Source organism: Hemiscyllium ocellatum, chromosome 32 (assembly GCF_020745735.1).
Source record: "Hemiscyllium ocellatum isolate sHemOce1 chromosome 32, sHemOce1.pat.X.cur, whole genome shotgun sequence".
Lineage (NCBI taxonomy): Eukaryota > Metazoa > Chordata > Chondrichthyes > Orectolobiformes > Hemiscylliidae > Hemiscyllium > Hemiscyllium ocellatum.
Window position 1 is genome coordinate 35,477,548 of NC_083432.1, and position 21,225 is coordinate 35,498,772.

The following is a 21,225-nucleotide window of genomic DNA, read 5'->3' on the forward strand; positions in this document are numbered from 1 at the left end:
ATTGACTTCTCCACCTCCTGTTGCTGCCTGCCTTGCTGTGTTCTTCCAAGCTGCTGCTTGTCTACTTTGGATTCCAGCATCTGTAGTTTTATTTTGTCTCTAAAAAAACGACATTGAGCTCCTTTAGGATAGTGGGAGAGGTGATGCTACTTAGTCAAAACATTATTCAAGAGGCGTCTTAAAGGGGGACAGCGGTGAAACTTTTTTGGAACTTATTTCATTTTTTAGGGCCTAGAGAGCTGAGGCCAGATAAGAACAGTCAGAGAAGCACAAATCTTTGAATTCCATCTCAAAATTTAGCCATGAAAATCAGTGTCACTGATTATCCACAGCATGTATACATGGGATGAATCCTGAGGTCACATCTCTGTAAATCACTAGTCAATGCAAAATAGCATTTTACTTCATTATATGATTCCAGCATAAGACACTCTTCCATAGGCAAAAATAGATTTGCGAAAAGCTACGCCACTTAGTTTTTTTGACTGCCTGTCTCCTGATTGTTCCAACTGTTTCATCACCAGTGTAACATGCTTCATAGTTATTGAACTAACCAAATAAACAAATCAGCTGTGGTGACAGACAACTGTATTTCCCTATGGTTGTTCTGGTATTTTCCAACACTAAAGTCGACTGGCAACTGGAAACAACAAGTTGGAGAGCAGAAGCTGGAGGAGGGGCAGGAGAACCATCGGGAGAGCTCTCAGTTTAAAAGGGAAACACTGCTGAAGGGAGGGATCAGCTAAAAATAGCTGCATCTGTTTCTCCCTCACACACTGGAAGCAGTCACACTCTGCAAACTTTCCCCACAGTTCAACTTGCCACTAAAGTGTTACACTATTTCTTTCCTCTCTTTCTTTAGTACTTTTGGTAGAAATTTGTTGAGGTGACTATGTCTGAATCAGCAGAAACTGACAACAGGTATGTAAACTGTAATGATGTGAAAAATGCTAGATCCAAAATTTACTGTTACTGATTTGGAACAAAAGTTATTTTAGACCTATATGAACCTTGAAAAGCAACTGAATCTTTGTTCACCAGAAATGGTTGTCAATTTATCCCCTGTAAAGTGCTGTTGAAATTAATTTGTTGGGAATTGGATTCTTAATGGCGAGCTCTTGAATTCTGAATGTGACCTTCACAATGATGTCAGCAGTTGTCCATATAGTCATTTGGAAGGTGCTGGACAACGAGAGAGGAGGTAAACACTTAATGTTTGAATTTATTTTCCTTCTGGGTTGTATACTGCAAATCCAATACTTTTTTCTGTGAAGATTGATGGTTTTGAGGCGATGCTTGGCAATTCAAGATTGAAAGCAAGGAGGTCCTTGTGGCACTCTTTCAATAATTCAATGTAAAATACCCCAAATAGAAAACTGCTGAAAAAGCTGAGCAGGTTGGGCAGCTACTGATGACCAGTTATTGGATCTGCAACATCAACTCTACTGCCTAACCTGCTGAGTTTTTCCAACAATGTTGTTTATTTTAGATTTCCAGTATCCAAAGTATTTTGCTTTTATATCAGTAATTTGATTCCTAGATGAAATTGTTCTTTTGGAGGGGTCAAATGGGGGCAGACACAGGACAGACTAGATGGGTTTAAAGTTTGTAAATGCAAGGAACAAGGCAAACTTGGTTATTGACATGCAGGTCCAAGTAGTCAGCTGGGCTAATGACATAGTAGCAAGATTTGGCTTCAACAATGGGAGGAATAGGCACTTGATATTCCTGGATATAATTTATTTAGGAAGGAGAGGGAAGGACAAAGCAGAGAAGACAGTAGCATTATAGATGGAAAATACTGTGGCAGAACCAGAGAATGATGATGTATGTGAGGATTAAAAAATAGAACTGATTTGGATGTTCAACACAGAAATAGATCCTTCTATCCAACTCATCCATGACAACCAGATACCCTAAATTGATTTTATAAGAATAAGGAACAAGAGAGGAATTATGATTTTGCTGGGTGCATACAATTGCACAAATAAATTATGAGTAGGTAGCAGAGCAAAAGTCTCAGCAAATTGCAGAAAGTTTCAAGAACTTTGTAGTAATAACAATAGGGATTGTAATCCGAGTTCCTCTTGTAAATCTTTTCTACACCCTCTCTAAAGCTTTCACATTTCTCCTAAAGTGTAGTGCCCTAAATTGGGCACAACATTCCAGTTGAGGCTGAACCAGTAATAAATGAAAGCCAGCATTTGATTAACTTGTTTGAATTATTTGATTCAGTAATGGAGAAGATTGAGGTTTGTCTGCTTGATATTTTTAAATGAACTTTCAAAAGATGTTTGAAGAAGTAAGAAACTTGTTAACAAAACTGAAGTGTATCAGATCAAAACAGCAATACACATGTGGAAATTGGTTCAGGGACAGAAAGATAAATGAAAATAAAGGGATTGACTTATTTTGGGGGGTTTGGAGTTCTTCTGATTCAGCTTCAGATATCTGCACATTCCTAACCAGTAAATCAATGCATTGCAATGTTTTAGCTGATTAAACCCCAGAAATCTGCATTATCTTGGGTATCCTAAAGCTCAAATTCAGCCCACTTTATGTATAAATGCCCTAAGTTTGAGTGAATAATATTTGTCATAACAAGGAATGAAATTCCACGTAAAGCAAACAAAAGTACCACTTGTGGACTTTATTTGACTTCTAAGTTCTTTTTTATTCTTCAATGGGCATAATTGGAAAAGCCAACATTTGTTGCCCAACCAGAACTGCCTTTGAAATGAGGACAGTGAGATATTTTAGAAGGCAGTTAAGTGCTAACCATATTTGCTGTGGGTCTGGAATTACATGTAGGCCAAACCAGAAAATTTCCTTCCCTGAAGTCCAAACAGGTCTTTAAGATAATCAATGTTAAATCCTGATCACCATTACAGAAATTAGCTTTCAGTTTCAGATTTTGTTGAATTTAAATTCCACCAGCTCCCTTGGTGAGTTTGGAACCAATGTCTTAAGATCTTTGGTTTCCATATTACTAGACAAAAATAAGGAGTGCAGATGCTGGAGATCAGTGTCCAGATTAGCATGTTGCTGGAAAAGCACAGCAGGTCAGGCAGCATCCGAGGAGCAGGAAAATTGACATTTTGGGCAGGAGCCCTTCTTCAGGAATTTTTTTTTATCCAGCATAACTCTAATCTTTCCATATTACTAGTTCAGTGATATCACCACTTACCATCACCATCCTATCAATGGACTTATAAAAATGAATTCTCCCTTACTCTGGATTTTAATTGTGATTTTATTTGGCACAGACCCGTGAACACAACCCATATCAGAACATTTGGATAAATTGGGAAGTTTGTTTCCATTTTAAAGAAAAGTGTTGAGAGTAATTAGCATGTGATTCCTTGTAGGTGTAACTTTACAATACGATGATAAAAATGCAGTATGACGTTTTTATTCCACTTTGTTGGCTTCTTAGAGGCCAGCAGTTCTGTGATGAGTAATTCACATCCTCACTTTAAGGCACAACTCAGGAGTATAATAGAATACTCTCTGTTTGCATGGCTGAGTGTAACTGCAATAACACTCGAAGCTCTACATTATCCAGGACCAATCAGCCTATTTGATAGGCGCCCTTTCCTTCACCTTCATTCATTCCCTCCACCACCTCTGCACAATGACAACAGTGTGTATTTCTGAAAAATTTACTGCAATAATTTATCAAGTTTCCTTTAAGAGCATCTCCCAAACCCATGACTTCCCCACTTAAAAGGACATACGCAGCCCTGAAGAAGGGTTCATGCCCGAAACGTCGATTCTCCTGCTCTTTGGATGCTGCCTGACCTGCTGCGCTTTTCCAGCAATGCATTTTCAGCTCATATGCAGCAGATATACAGGAACACCACTGCCTGCAAGTTCCCCTCCTGGCTACACACCATTCTTACTTGGAACTATATCATCATTACTTCAACATTATTGGTTCAAAATTCTGGAAGTCCCTTCCGGACAACATTGTGGGTGTACTTAGATCCCAAAAGAATGCAGCAGTTCGAGCAAGTAGCTTCCACCATCTTTTCAAGGGTAATAAGGGATGAGTGAAAAATGCTGACCTTCATTTGTGAATGAAGAACAAAAATACAGGAGGAAAATGCACAGCTGTTTAACTTTATATCGCAGGGAAACCAGTTATTGACCTGTACTTTCAAATTTAAAAGTAATTTATTGACCATCAATTGACATGAATAATTTACGACTAAGTGTAGTTATCTGGGTTTCCCGTGGGGTGCTTGAGTGATGTCCTTAAGTAGTAGCTCAACCATTAAAGGCATGCTTCAGATTTCAAGCAATGCTTGAGATTTCATAATGTAAATTAGAATGCAAAGGATAGATTATTAGGCGGGACTTGATTCAAGTTTAGACCTGGCACTAGAGTTTTAAATGATCATATGTTTGTAAGTGGTATAATATTTGTTATGGACCAAACCAAGCCCCTCACAATAAATGAAGAAGAATAAATGAAGAACCCTCTCTATGGTAGCAAGCTACAAGGGCTCAACATATACTGGGTCAAGAAATTTGTCCTCATCTCGATCCTAAGTGGTTTGTCCCTTACATTAGGCTGTGACAAATGTATAGATGAGGGAGTAGTAGCAACTAAGCTCAGGTAAGGTGCCAGTTGAGTGGTGTTACAGAACTGGAAGTGGGTAATGATATTGATGGTGTAGATTGTGATAGGAAAATTAACTTGGGGTCAAATATAAGACCAAAATTTTGGACAGTCTGATTCAGCCTCAGGCAATACCAGGGAGAGGTTTGGATTGGGTGCCAAATAAAACAAAGAGCAATGGGGTTAAGATGATGCATAAAAGACCAGAGACAGAGCAACAAATGAGTCAAAGAAGATTGTAGAGCTACAAAAGGTTGTTATTACCAGTATTACTATTATTACTGACCTCACAGCTGCTCATTCCACAGGCTTTAGCATCTTTGGCAACGACTCCTGCCTTTACCACAGAATCTGACACACATCAGTTGTCTAGGTCTGGAATGTTTTCCATGGGAACATCTCTAGTTTCTTATGCTCATTTGAAACACTCCTTAAAACTTATGTATCTGTTTGATCAAATGTTTGCCTTTCTTTCTAATATCCACTGTTTTTTCTCAGCAACTGTCTTTACAATTTTGCATCTGCGAAGTGTCTTGGCATGTTTTTCAACATTAAGAGATGCATATTGTAGTCACTTGTTCGTTTTTTTTCCCATTTAAGGAATAGTGAAAAAATGTTTTTGTAACCAATTGCATAGAGTTATAGAGATGTCCAGCATGGAAACAGACTCTTTGGTCCAACCTGTCCATGCTGACCAGATATCCCAACCCAATCTAGTCCCACCTGCCAGCAGCTGGCCCATATCCCTCCAAACCCTTCCTATTCATATACTCATCAGATGCCTATTAAATGTTGCAATTGTACTAGCTTCCACCACTTCCTCTGGCAGCTCCTTCCATACACGTACCACCCTCTGCATGAAAAAGTTGCCCCTTAGATCTTTTTTATACCTTTCTCCTCTCACCCTAAACCTATGCCCTCTGATTCTGGACTGCCCCCACCCCAGGGAAGAGACTTTGTCTATTATCCTATCCATGCCTCTCATGATTTTATAAACCCCTATAAGGCCACCCCTCAGCCTCCAGGGAAAACAGCCCTAGTCTATTCAATCTCTCCCTATAGCTCAAATCCTCCATCCCTGGCAACATCCTTGTAAATCTTTTCTGAACCCTTTCAAGTTTCACAACATCTTTCTGTTAGGAAGGAAATCAACATTGCATGCAATATTCCAACAGTGGCCTAACCAATGTCCTGTACAGCTGCAACATGACCTCGCAACTCCTGTACTCAATACTTTGACTGATGAAGGAAAGCATACCAAACGCCTTCTTCACTATCCTATCTACCTGTGACTCCACTTTCAAGGAGTTATGAACTTGCACTCCAAAGTGCCTTTGTTCAGCAACACTCCCTAGGACCTTACTATTAAGTGTATAAGTCCTGCTAAGATTTACTTTCCCAAAATGCACACATTTATCTAAATTAAACTCCATCTGTCACTTCTCAGCCCATTGGCCCATTTGATCAAGATCCCGTTGTAATCTGAGGTAACCTTCTTCGCTGTCCACGACATCTCCAATTTTGGTGTCATCAGCAAACTTGCTAACTATACCTCCTATGCTCACATCCAAATCATTTATATAAATGATGAAAAGTAGTGGTCCCAGCACCATTCCTTATGGCACTCTACTGGTCACAGGCCTCCAGTCTGAAAAACAACCTCCAGCACCACCCTCTGTCTTCTACCTTTGAGCCAGTTCTATATCCAAATGGCAAGTTCTCCCTGTATTCCATGAGATCTAACCTTGCTCACCAGTCTCCCATGGGGAACCTTGTCGAATGCCTTATTGAAGCTTTCATCAATCCTCTTTGTTACTTCTTCAAAAAACTCAATCAAGTTTGTATTTACGATACAGCTGGATCAACGAAATACTGGCGAGCTGAGGATCTCCAGCATCTGCAGTTTTTTTTTGTCTCTAACCACTGCGAAGTCTCTTCCAAGGATGCCCACTTTGAAGGTGTTCTCTGCCTCCCTCAGACATGCATTCAGTGAATCCTTTCTCACTGCCACAACACCGTGACTACCACGACACCAGCCCTCCTAACCTTGGCCTCCATTGCCACAACGAACCAAACCTGAAATTGGAGGAACAACAACTCATCTTCCACCTGGGAAGCATACAGCCTGGAGGACTCAACATTTAGTTCTCCAATTTCAAACAACCTCCCTTCCCATCCCCTGACTCTCTTCCCAGCTCCCTTCCCCTCGCTTCCACTCCTCCCTGCCACCAACCAGATTCATTCCTCCTAATGACCAACCATTGTACTAGCCTCCACCACTTCCTCTGGCAGCTTATCCCAAACATGTACCACCCTCTGAGTGAAAAAGTTGACCCTTAGGTCTCTTTTATATCTTTCCCCTCTCACCCTAAACTTATGCCCTCTAATTCTGGACTCCCCCACCCCAGGGAAAAGACTTTGTCTGTTTATCCCATCAATACCCTCTACCTGTTGTCACTTATCCCCACTTCACCACCCTGCCCTGCCACCCCCTTTATTTGCAGCTCCCCCTACCCCTACCCCCAGTCCTGAAGAAGGGTTACACCCAAAACATCGACTTCCTCACCTGCTAATGCTGTGTTCTTCCAGCCTCCTGCCTGTCTATTTCATGTCTTCTTGGCTCCACAACAAAATTTAGAAGATTTTGCTTGGTTATTTCTAGATGGGCATCCTGTCTTTAGAGTGCAGGGAACAATGGCAGTTGCCAACAGATGGAGCATATTGGATGCATGGACTTTTAGCACACTCATGAATTTGTAGGAATAAAAAGTAACCTTATCAAATTTCATATGTCAATCATTAATGCCCATTTAAAATAAAAGATTCAATACCTAAGTATCTTAATTTCACTCCAGTGAAGTCACCATCCAAGGCTTAAAGAATCAAAATAAATGCTCTCCTCTTTACAGTTTAATTTTTAAAAGCAAAGACCTTAAGAACTTTTCTTTATTTCATAGTATGTAGATGTCAACAGCTAGGTCAGCATTTATTGCTTATCCCTAAATAACCTGGAGAAAGGTGGTGGTAAGCTGATTAAAGAATGACTAACTGTTCTTTGATTAACTTTTATTTATTCAGACAGCCAGCAAAGACACAATGGTATGACCGCAAAAATTATGTGTTTGTTGAGTTCTGTGTAGAAGATAGCAAAGATGTTGATGTTAAAATTGAAAAATACAGACTGATCTTCAGGTAAGAATCTATTGTGTTTACCGTGAATTATTTATTTTGTTGCATTGATCACTAGAACATGTATATTTAAAAGCAGGTTCAAACTCACATTGTGCATTGCTGAAGACGTAGCTCTAAAATGATACTTAGACGATACTAATCATCATCAAATGACTTCTTGGGCTAATGTGACTGTTAGAACATAGAATGATACATCGTAGTACAGGCCCTTCAACCTCCAACGTTGTGCCAACCTATGAAACCAATCTAAACCCCATCTAACCTACACTATTCCATGATCATCCATAAGTTTATCCAAAGCTTATTTAAATGCCCTTAATGTTGGCAAGTCAACTACTGTTGCAGGAAGGGCATTCCACACCCTTACTACTCTGAGTAAAGAACCTACCTCTGACATCTGTCCTATATCTATCACCCTTCAATTTAAAGCTGTGTCCCCTCATCACCATCGAAGGAAAACGTCTCTCACTGTCCACCCTACCTAATACTCTGATCATCTTGTATGCCTCTATTAAGTCACCTCTCAATCTTCTTCTCTCTAATGAAAACAGCCTCATGTCCCTCAGCCTTTCTTCATAAAACCTTCCCTACATAACAGGCAACATCCTGGTAAGTCTCCTCTGCATCCTTTCCAATGCTTCCACATCCTTCCTATAACATAGCGACCAGAACTATAGATAATATTCCAAATGTGGCTGCACCAGAGTTTTGTACTGCTGCAACATGACCTCATGGTTCCGAAACTCAATCCTTTTACCAATAAAAGCTAACATACCGTATGCATTCTTAACAATCCTATCAACCTGGGTGGCAACGTTCAGGGATCTATGCACATGGACACCGAGATCTCTCTGTTCATCTACACTACCAAGAATCTTACCATTAGCCCAGTACTCTGTATTCCTGTTACTCCCTCCAAAGTGAATCACCTCACACTTTTCTGCATTAAACTCCTTTTGCCACTTCTCAGCCTAGTTCTGCAGCTTATCTATGTCCCTCTTTAACCTGCAACATCCTTCTGCACTGTCAACAAATCCACTGACTTTAGTTTCAGCCGCAAATTTACAAATCCGTCCTTCTAGTCCTTCATCCAGGTCATTTATAAAAATGACAAACAGCAGTGGCCCCAAAACAGATCCTTGCAGTACACCACCAGTAACTGAACTCCAGGACGAACATTTTCCATCAACCACCACCCTCTGTCTTCTTTCAGCTAGCCAATTTCTCATCCAAACTGCTAAGTCACCCCCCGATCCCATGCCCTGTATTTTCTGCAATAGCCTACCGTGGAGAACCTTTTCAAACGCCTTACTGAAATCTTATATACACCACATCAACTGCCTTACCCTCATCGACCTTTTGGTCACCTTCTCAAAGAACTCAATAAGGTTTGTGAGGCACAACCTACCTTTCTGTGTTGACTATCCCTAATCAGATTATTTCTTTTTAGATGATCACAAGTCCTATTTCTTATAAATCCTTTCCAAAACTTTACCCACAGCAGAAGTAAGGCTCACTGGTCTATAATTATTAGGGTTGTCGCCTCTCTCCTTCTTGAACAAAGGGACAACATTTGCTATCCTCCAGTCTTCTAGCACTATTCCTGTAGACAATGACAACATAAAGATCAAAGCCAAAGGCTCTGCAAACTCTTCCCTAGCTTCCTAGAGAATCTTACGATAAATTCTGCCCTACTTTCACACTTTCCAAAATTGCTAACACCCCCTCCTTATGAATCTCAATCCCGTCTAGTCTAATAACCTGTATCTCAGTATTCTCCCCGACAACATTGTCTTTTTCCAGTGTGAATACTGACGAAAAATATTAATTTAGCATCTCTCCTTTCTATTCAGACTCCACGTACAATGTCCCACTATCGTCCTTGACTGGTCCTAATCTCACCCTAGTCATTCTTTTATTCTTGACATACCTATAGAAAACTTTAGGGTTTTTCTTAACTCTATCTGGCAAAGGCTTCTCATGACCTCTCCTGGCTCTTCTGAGCTCTCTCTTTAGGTCTTTCCTGGCTAACCTATAACTCTCAAGCACCCTAAACTGAGCCTTCACATCTCACGTTTACATAAGCCTTCTTCGTCCTCTTGACAAGAGATTCAACTTCTTTAGTAAACCATGGCTCCCTCGCTCGACCATTTCCTCCCTGCCAGACAGGAACATACTTATCAAGGACACACAGTAGCTGTTCTTGAACAAGCTCCACATTTCAATTGTGCCCATCTCCTGCAGTTTCCTTCTCCATCCTAGGGATCCCAAACCTCATCTAATCCCATCATAGTTTCTTTTCCCCCAGCTATAACTCTTGCCCTGTGGTATGTATCTATCCCTTTCCATTGCTTAAGTTGTCATTGAGCAGGGTGTAAAACTCCACGGTTGATAGTTACACAGTTTTGGAGCTGTTCTGACATCTAAAGGTCTGTTTATTTTAACTCATAGATATTGCCAGAAACTCTACCTATCAGAAAGCTTGAATGTGAATGCTGATTAGGACTAAATATTTTAACTGCAGCCAGATGGCACAGTGTTGTGGAATTCCAATGTTCTGTGTCATGGAATAGGAAAACGAATTCTCAGTTCAGTGGATTCTCAATTTCAGTCATGCCATTGTGAAGAGGAGATGAGTGATGTTGCTCACAGAGGGAGAAATTTGAACTAGATACTTTGTCCTGCTTTCACCCTGTTTATTGACCAAATATAGAGCAGAGAGGGAGGGTACAAGGACACTGTTAAGATAATCTTAAATTTATAAATATTCTGGTGCAGGGCAAAGAGGATGAGGTCCAAATAATTGTGCTGGTTTTTGAATTAGCTTTATTGAATTGAATTAGCTTGCTTTGATTACTGAGGTGAAGCCTGTTTCAGATCAAACCCAAGATCTGTCAATGACTTGAATGAACTCCTGCCAGTTTTGCATGGCCGATGATGAATAAACTATTAAAGGCAGCTTTATTTATGGAAAATAAAATGCATAGGGTGTAAAAAGAGGCAATCATCCATACATTTAAATAAGATAATATGAAATGCTATAACTTTGAACACATTTTCTACATTCTAATTTCAACAGTTGCAAATCAGCAGATAACACAGAGCTCTACAATAACATCGAACTGTTCAGCAAAGTGGAGCCAAATGTAAGTAGATACCACGTGGACAAACCTCATAAAACCCTAGATAAACTGACAGGCTAAAGCATTAAAAACATATGTTTGATAAAAGAGGTGACAATCCAATTCCAGAAAATTATTGCTTTGATGATATAGAATAAGAGAGTCATAGAGATGTATGGCACAGAAACAGACCCTTCGGTCTAACTCGTCTGTGCCGACCAAATATCCTAACCTAATCTAGTCCCATTTGCCAGCATTTGCCCATATCCCTCTAAAACCTTCCAATTCATATACCCATCCAGATGCCTTTAAACATTGTAATTGTACCAGCCTCCACCACTTTCTCTGGTAGCTCATTCCATACTCTATGCACCCCCTCAGCATGAAAAAGTTGGCCTTTAGGTCACTTTTAAATTTTTTGCCTTTCCATATCCCCAACCTAGGGAAATGACTTTGTCTATTTATCCTATCCATGCCCCTCATCATTTTATAAATCTCTATAAGGTCACTCCTCAGTCTTTGACCTCCAGGGAAAACAGCCCAGCCTATTCAGCCTCTCCCTATAGCTCAAATCTTCCAACCCTGGCAGCATCCTTGTAAATCTTTTCTGAACCCTTTCAAGTTTCACAACATCCTTCTGATTGGAAGGAGACCAGAATTGCACACAATGTTCCAAAAGTGGCCTAAACAATGTCCTGTACTGCCCCAACATGACCTCCCAACTCCAGTACTCAAATTCTGACCAATAAAGGAAAGCATACCAAATGCCTTTTTCCTATCAACCTGCGATTACATTTTTAAGGAGCTGTGAACCTGTACTCCAAGGTCTCTTTGTTCAGCAACACTCCCCTGGTCTTTACCATTAAGTGTATAAGTCCTGCCCTGATTTGCCTTTTCAAAATGCAGCACCTCACATTTATCTAAATTAAACTCTATCTGCTACTCCTCAGCCCATTGGCCTATCTGATCAAGATCCATTGGCCCATCTGATCAAGATCCATTGTAAAATGAGGTAGCCATCTTCGCTGTCCACTCCACCTCCAAGTTTGGTGTCATCTCCAAACTTACTAACCTTACCTCCTATGTTCGCATCCAAATCATCCATATAAATGACGAAAAGCAGTGGTCCAGCATCGATCCTTGTGGCAGTCCATTGATCACAGGCCTCTCGCCTCAAAAGCAACTCTCCACCATCACCCTCTGTTTTCCACTCTCAAGCCAGTTGTGTATCCAAGTGGCTAGTTCTCCCTATATTCCATGAGATCCAACCTTGCTAACTAGTCTACTCTGAGGAACCTTGTCGAATACCTTACTGAAGATCATATGGATCACGTCCACTGTACTGCCCTCGTCAATCATTTTATTTATATCTTCAAAAATCTTAATCAAGTTCATGAGACATGATTTCCCATGCACAAAGCCATGCTGATTATCCCGGATCAGTCCTTGCCTTTCCAAATACATGTAAATCATGACCCTCAGGATACCCTCCAACAACTTGCCCACCACCAATGTCAGGCTCACCGGTCTATAATTCCCTGGCTTTTCCTTATTACCTTTCTTAAATAGTAGCACCACGTTAGCCAACCCCCAGTCTTCCAGCATTGATGATACAAATATCTCAGCAAGAGGACCAGCAATCACTTCTCTAGCTTCCCACAGAGTTCTAGGGTACAACTGATCAGGTCCTGGGGATTTATCCACTTTTATGTGTTTTAAGGCATCCAGTATCACCTCCTCTGTAATAAACACATTTTTCAAAATGTAACCATCAATTTCCCCACTTTCTATATCTTCCATGTACTTTGCCACAGTAAACACTGATGGGAAATTCTTGTTTAGTATCTCCCCCATCTCCTGTGGCTCCACACATTGGCTGTCTTGCTGATCTTTGAGGGGTCATCTTCTCTCCCGAGTGACCCTTTTGTTCTTAATATATTTATAAAATCCCTTTGGATTCTCCTTAACTCTATTTGCCGAAGCTATCTCACGTCCCTTTTTGCCCTACTGATTTCCCTCTTACGTATACTCCTACTACCTTTATACTTTCTAAGGATTCACTTAATCTCTGCTGTCTATACCTAACATATACTTCCTTCTTTCTCTTACCTAAAACTTCAATTTCTCTAATCATCTAGCATCCCCTACACCTACCAGGCTTTCCTTTCACCCTAACAGGTATATACTGTCTCTGGACTCTCGTTATCTCATTTCTGAAGGCTTCCCATTTTTCAGTCATCCCTTTACCTGCAAACATCTGCCCCCAATCAACTTATGAAATTTCTTGCCTAACATCATCAAAATTGGCCTTCCTCCAATTTAGAACTTCAACTTTTAGATCTGGTCTATTTTTTTCCATCATGATTTTAAAACTAATAGAACTATGGTCACTGGCCCCAAAATGCTCCCCCACTGACACCTCAGTCACTAGCCCTGCCTTATTTCCCAAGAGTAGGTAAAGTTTTGCAGCTTCTCTAGTGGGTACATCCACATTCTGAATCAGAACATTTTCTTATACGCACTTATAAAATTCCTCTCCACTTAAACCCTTGACATTATGGCAGTCCCAGTCTATTTTTGGAAAGTTAAAATCCCCGACCATACCCACCCTACTATTCTTACAGATAACTGATAGAGTCATAGAGTCACAGAGATGTACAGCACGGAAACAGACCCTTCGGTCCAACCCGTTCAAGCCGACCAGATATCCCAACCAAGCTAGTCCCACCTGCCAGCACCCGGCCCATATCCCTCCAAACCCTTCCTATTCATATACCCATCCAAGCGCCTCTTAAATGTTGCAATTGTACCAGCCTCCACCACTTCCTCTGGCAGCTCATTCCATACACGTACCATCCTCTGTGTGAAAAAGTTGCCCCTTAGATCTCTTTTATATCTTCTCCCTCTCACCCTAAACCTCCAGTTCTGGACTCTCCCACCCCAGGGAAAAGACTTTGTCTATTTACCCTACTCATGCCCCTCATAATTTTGTAAATCTCTATAGGGTCACCCCTCAGCCTCCGACACTCCAGGGAAAACAGCCCCAGTCTGTTCAGCCTCTCCCTATAGCTCAATTCCTCCAATCCTGGCAACATCCTTGTAAATCTTCTCTGAACCCTTTCAAGTTTCACAACATCTTCCTGATAAGAAGGAGACCAGAATTGCATGCAATATTCCAACAGAGGCCTAACCAATGTCCTGTACAGCCGCAACATGACCTCCCAACTCCTGTACTCAGTACTCTGACCAGTACAGGAAAGCATACCAAACACCTTCTTCACTATCCTATCTACCTGCGACTCTACTTTCAAGGAGTTTTGTTTCTCAATGTCCCTCTGACTATTAGGAGGTCAATAATACAATCACAATAAGGTGATCATCCCATTTCTATTTCTCAATTCCACCCAAATAATTTCCATGGATGTATTCCCAAGAATATCCTCCTTAAGAACAGCTGTAATGCTGTCCCTTATCAAAAACGCTACTCCCCCTCCTCTCTTGCCCACCTTCCTATCCTTCCTTTAGCATTTGTATCCTGGAACATTAAGCTGCCATTCCTGAGCCACATCTCCATAATTGCTATTATATCCCAGTCCCATTTTACTAACCATGTCCTGAGTTCATAGGCCTCTTGCATTGAAATAAACACAGTTTAATTTATCAATCTGACCTTGAATGCTGCTTTGTTCCTGCCTGCCCTGACTGATTTGACTTGTTCCCTTTCCCAACTGTACCATTTTCGGATTGATCTATTTCTTCAGTATTTCCCTGGGTCCCTACCCCCACCCTCACCCCCCTACTCCTTATTGGTTTAAATCCTCCTGAGCAGCTCTAGCAAATCTCCCTGCCAGTATGTTCGTCCCCTTCCAATTCAGGTGCAATCCATCCTTCTTGTACAGGTCACTTCTACCCCAGAAAACATTCCAAAGATCCAAAAATGCGAACCCTTCTCTCATGCACTGGCACCTCAGCCATGCATTCATCTGCTCTATCCTCCAATCCCTACCCTCACTAGCTCATAGCACCAGGAGTAATCCAGATATTACTATCCTCGATGACTTCCTTTTTAAATTCCTGCCTAACTTTCTATATTCTCCCTTCAGAATCTCATCTTTTTGTCCTTCCTATGTCATTGGTTCCAATGTGTACAATGATCTCCTTATGATGCCTCTCCCCTTTGAGAACATTTTGCACCCTCTCCAAGATACCCTTGATCTTGGCATCAAGGAGGCAACACATCATTCTGATTTTTCACTGCCTGCTCCAGAAACGACTGTCTGCATCTCTGACTAGAGAGTCTCCATCACAATTGATCACTTGGAACCCGATGTACCTCTCATTACATTAGAGCCTGTCTTGATACCAGAAACTTGGCTGTTCATGCTACATTTCCCTGAGAGTCCATCACCCTCTACATTTTCCAAAACAGCATACTTGTTTGAGATGGGAATAGCCGCAGGAGACCCCTGCACTACCTGCCTAACCTTCTTGGAGTTAACCCATCTACCTGACTGTATTTGCGGTTATTCTCACTTCCTATAACTGCCTTCCATCACACCCCCTAGCTCCTGTAAATTCCATATTGCCACTAACTGCCACTCTAACTGATTCATACAATCCAATGGGATTCTCAACCAAAGACACTTCCTATAGACAGTCATCAGTAACATGGAAACTCTCCCCAAACTCCCACACCCGACAGAAGACCACATCACTCTACTACAGGCCATCTTTGTTCCTTCACAATCTACAGACCCAGAAAATAGCATCGTCTTATTGCTCTAAATAAAACACTGCTCCAGGCTAACTTAATACTTACCGTTTATATTTTTAAAAATTAACCAAGAGACAGATCGCAATAAAACATATAATCAAGAAAGAATCTACTCTACTCAGTATTGCATATTTACAGCAAGGCCACACTGAAAGGCTATGCATTTATCTGTTCTTGTGCTGTGAGCTATCCCACACAGGTTCCTCCAAGATCAGTTGTGAATTTCGCTGTTTATTAATTTTTCCTACGATGTCCAGACATATTTGAACTCAAAAAGCAAATGCAGTAACTGTGCAAATTGTTGATGTCGATTCACTGCCAATGTAGTAATTAAAAACACTGGCTTAAGTAGTATTAAGATTGAAGTCAAGTTTTCATTTCTTGTCTGTACTAAGCCATTGATCTCAAGTCTGAGAAGCAATTAAGTTGGTCAAGTTGGCTTTACTTCCTTCGGACTAGGAGGGAGAAAAACAACTCATCTTCCTGTTCATGTTACTTTCTAGTATTCCTCACTGGAAAATGTGCACCTGGAGGTTTGTGTATTTCAGGCCTGGGAACCTTGTGTCTACCTGAGTTTTTTGATGAGATATCTTCCCTTCAGTCTTTCCTCAGCATCTATGCTGTGCAACGTATTTGCTCCTCTGCTTCTCTTGCTTTTTCTCTGTTCCAGATCCTATTGTCCTCCATCCTTCCCAAATGTGTCCTTCTGTTTAAATTTTCCTGCCCTCAGCCACACCATATCTATCTCTGACCTCGCTGTCTCATGGTTTCTCTCTCATTTCTAGCTTCGCTGTGTTATTAGCAAAATTCTTTTTAAACCCCAATGTCTTCTGCAGCTAATCCTCAGAATCCTGACCAGCTGCAAAGACAGAAAGAAACTTTTGATTGAAGGAGCATCTCCTTGCAGAACCCTCCACATGTACTCCTGTATTGGGAACATGGGTCACAGGCTGCATAGGACCACTGGGTGGGCTGATTCTGGGCTGAGGGGCTGCCTGTTGGACCATGCTTCTTGTAATTTTATAAACGTCTATAATGTCAACCCTCAGTTTCCTATGCTCCAGGGTCAAATGTGCCAGCCTATCCAGCTTCTCCAGCCTCTCCTTATAACTCAAATGCTCCAGTCTCTCTGACATCTCTGGAAGATTCTGTTTATGGATAGTGCAGCGAACATTGAGAACCTCCTTTCACTTCCCTCTTCCCACCGTCCTGCTCTTGGGTTAAAAACGGAAGCTGATCTATGCAGTCAGCTGTTGTGCAGCACCAAGTCACTACTGAGACAATCAAATCTGAACTTCCTTTACTTTCGAAAAGAGGTTTAATCACTTTCACTTTTTCTTCAATTGACAGGATTCAAGACACAAATGTTCTGGTAGGTCTATAACACTCTTCATGAGGAAAGTTGATGGTAAAAAAGCTTGGCCGAGACTGACCAAAGAAAAAACTAAGGTATGGTTTTCAGCTAATAATTAAATTGCCACGATTCAGAGAACTTCAGTGACATTATTATAATGTACCTGCCCGACAGGGTCTTACAGAAACAGACCCTTCGGTCCAACCTGTCCAGGTTTCCCAAACAAACACTGGTACCATTTGCCTGCTCAGATCCCACTAAACCTTCCCTATTCATGTACATGTCCAAATATTTTCTAAATGTAGTAATGTACCTGCCTCTACCACTTCCTCTGGCTGCTCATTCCACATACAAACTCCCTTTTCAATCTTTCCTCTCTCACCTTAAACCTCTGTCCACTAGTTTTAAACTCCCCTACCTGAAGGAAAAGGCTCTTGCTATTCACCTTATCTGTGCCCCTCATGATTTTAGAAACTTCTTTAAGGCCACCCCTCAGCCACCTGCGCTCCAGGAAAAGAGTCCCAGCTTCCTTTTATAACTCAAACCCTCCAGTCAATATGGTTTTACTTCCTTTTTCCCACTTTCTCACTCACTGGTTAAAAATGTGGCATTGAATGTAGGTCAATGCAGTCCGCTGTCATGCACCACCAAGTGATTACCGAGAACAAACACCTGAGAATACTTCCTATTTCAGATGTACAGCTATGTGTTTTTTATTTCTCACTTTTTATAATGAGAAAGGATCAAAGGTAAACTGTTACATTGCACTGGTGAGGCAAATTATTGTCTTTATGCATGTTGATCAGTCATTGTTAATGTGATTAGTATTTTCCAGTTCAGTATTTATGTGATACATCTGCTTCTTGGACTCTCTGGGGAAGAGGTCAATGTTTACAACTCAGCTGCATATCAGATGGTCAGGATGTCCACCACATCTGCTTACAAACACCAAAGAGAGACAGGAACCATTTTGACAGTTGGGTTTCATCTACACAACGGCAACAAGCTTGCAGCATTCATTTTACACCTGGCCTGATAAAGATGTTCTGAAAATTTACCTATGCAGCTTCTGGATTGGTCTGATTTACGAGCTATTTTACTGACCAATGTTAACATTACTCCAGTTTCAATGGGAGAAAAAGAGACTGTGAATAGTTTCCCCAGTGGTATCTGAAGTTTGTGTTGGTATCCTACACTTCTTTTCCATTTAAATAGAACTCCCTCTTTTTCAGACAGCATTGCCTATTTAAAGGCTAACTTGAAAACAGAGTCAGTAAACAGGTCTGAGCTGAAAATGTGTTGCTGGTTAAAGCGCAGCAGGTCAGGCAGCATCCAAGGAACAGGAAATTCGACGTTTCGGGCACAAGCCCTTCGGCAGAGACCTTCCAGTGGGTGGTTATGCATGCAAGGCTTGTCCATGATGTGGACTAGTACCTAGATGGCTGTGATCCAATCAACCCATTCAGAGATGTTACCACCCATTTCTGGAGAAGGTGGGTCTTGGACCTGGGTTTCCAGGCTCAGAGACACAGACAGTGTGACTGCATCCTGAGAGCCCTCCTACAATCCTGCTATATTTTCTAATCAACCTGCTCAGAGATTTTACAACACACCTCTGGAGTACATGTGTCTTGATTCAGGAGCTCCTGGCTTAGAGGCAGGGACACTACCGCTGTGTAAAGAGAGACCTAATGGGGACATTTGATCATGAATAAATGAATGCAATGCAGCTGCCGACTGCCCATTATACTCCAGATTGGTTTTTGCCCCTCTGATGCACACTCATGTTCTGGTACACTCAGGAATAGATTATTGCTCTCTCTCTCTCTCTCTCTCTTTCTCTCTCTCTGGTCCTGAGCTCCCCACAATCCCACTTTCTCATGTTCTGCTCTCCACATTTTTCTGCTCTCTCTGCTGCATGCTTTAACCATGGTTCCTGCTTTCCCTCTGCTCCTCTAATGCTTTCTCTATATTCTGTTCTCCCTGAACTTCTGCTATCTAACAAGGTTCGAGTAGGTACACACTTCTTGTTGACAATCTCATGTAAAATACCTTAAATATCTTTTATAACACCTGTGTCATCACTAATTGAAACAAATTAGAGGAAACCTTCAAGACCATCAACAATGCCCTTACTGACATAAAATTCAGTAAAGAGGAGGAAAACAACAACAAGCTGTCATTCCTAGATGTTGCAGTAGAGCGAACAACCAATGGGGAACTTCAAACCAGCATCTATAGGAAAATAACACACATGGACCAAATACTTTCATTCCAACGTCCAGAAATGAAGCCCCATTAGAACATTATTTCAACGAGCTACCACACACTGCAGCACAGAGGATCTACAAAGACTAGAGGAAAATCACTTATACAGTGTATTCAAAAAGAACGGGTACCCAATGAGCACAGTCTGCCGATTTCTGAGCAAAAAACCCAAACAAGCAGATAAGACATGTACAGAAACCCTAGCCACTCTCCCTTACATCAAAGACATCTCGGAAATGACTGCCATGCTACTCAGACCTCTTGGCATCATGGTAGCCCACAAACCCGCCAACACACTAAAACAACAGCTAATGAACTTGAAAGACCCGATACAGACAACAAACAAAACTAAGGTCATTTACAAAATACCTAACAAGAACTGTAACAAACACTACATTGGACAAACAGATAGAAAAATAGCCACCAGGATATCAACTAGCCACAAAAAGACATGAACCACTCTCACGAAGATCTTTACATACAGGTGAGGAAGGACACCACATCGACTAGGACAACATATCTATCCTAGCACAAGCCAAACAGAGACAATCTTAAGAATTCCTAGAAGCATGGCATTCCAACTGGAACTCTATCAACAAACACACTGACTTGGATCCCATTTACCAATCCTTGAGAAAAAGAACAGGAAATGATATCACCGCAGGAAATAATGTCACCAACGCAAACACATAAATAAAAAGTGAGCCACACACCAGTGCTTCACCAGAGGCTCACTGATGATGTTACCTAGTATGGGTGACGAAATATCTGAAAACAAACCTTCCAGCTCAGTGAGCAAACTTACTTCCAGAAACTCAACCTGAGCTATAAATCTTCTCAAAACTCACTTGTATATCTTTGAATATATTTGTGTTAGAAAGATCATATTTTAAGTTACAACCTGTCTTAAAAATGTCATTACTACATGCTTTATCTACAACACTCCCATATTCTGAGCATTGCATTGTATATCATTTCAATAAGCATCCATAAATACTGAACTATTTGAAAAGGGATCCTTTATCCAATGAAGTTTGAGGACCACTGGGCAAGTGAGAGGGAGTTTTTTTTATTTACAATTTTTGTTCCATTTTTCAATATGAATAGGGATATTAGGCAAATTAAAATGGTCATTCTGATCTTTAACTAAGACGAACTTACTAACAAAATTTCACTGCTTTCAATTGCACATTCAAAATATGTTTTTGTTGCGAATGCCATTTGTTTTTGTGTTCCAACCTTAGTTGGTTCTATACCCTTGTCCCAAGGGCAAGATGATATTGCCATGCAGTGAGTGACTTGTTTCTTCATTCAGCCGGAAGTGTATATAAAACCTGAGTGTTTTTCTTCCACAGCATGCCTGGTTAACAGTGGACTTTGATAACTGGAAGGACTGGCATGATGATGATGAGCAGATGATTGACTTGGAACACTACGCAAATGTACGTTCCACCTCTGCGGAGTACAGCCATTGCAATTAATGGAACCTGTAACTCACCTCAGTTGCAAATAACAATTAAAAGCAAACAAAAAAAAATATTTCCAACACATGATCTTTATGTGGATGTGGCTTTCCTTTTATAAGTTTAATATTCCAAACATGCAAAGCTTATTTTACTCTAGGCACAGTAACTGTTTGACTTTCAGTTGCAATTTCCTCATATAATTGTTGTTTTTCTGTCATGTATTTTTAAATATTCTCTACCTTGGGATTTCTTTCACTTAAATATTTATCTAGTTACGTGGCATAATTCACTGTGAGCAATACCTACTTATCACTACAACTAGTAGGGTGTGCAACAATAATTATTAATGTATATTGTGGAATATTATGACCCCTTTTGTTAGCTTTAACCCTTCTTCCCTCTTCTTGCCCCATCAGTTCAGTTCA

The 21,225-nt window shown here is 40.9% G+C and overlaps 1 protein-coding gene across 1 annotated transcript in view; it reads left to right on the forward strand.

Annotated features, from left to right (window-relative positions):
* The first annotated feature begins 716 nt into the window (after positions 1–716).
* aarsd1 (alanyl-tRNA synthetase domain containing 1) overlaps positions 717–21,225 on the forward strand; it is a 96,065-nt gene continuing 75,556 nt past the window's right edge. Inside the window, exons 1-5 of the mRNA XM_060848634.1 lie at positions 717–921; positions 7,703–7,816; positions 10,896–10,962; positions 17,063–17,161; positions 20,690–20,776. Coding sequence (XP_060704617.1) covers positions 893–921; positions 7,703–7,816; positions 10,896–10,962; positions 17,063–17,161; positions 20,690–20,776 — 396 coding nt within the window. The 5' untranslated portion in view covers positions 717–892. The remainder of the gene's footprint in view (positions 922–7,702; positions 7,817–10,895; positions 10,963–17,062; positions 17,162–20,689; positions 20,777–21,225) is intronic.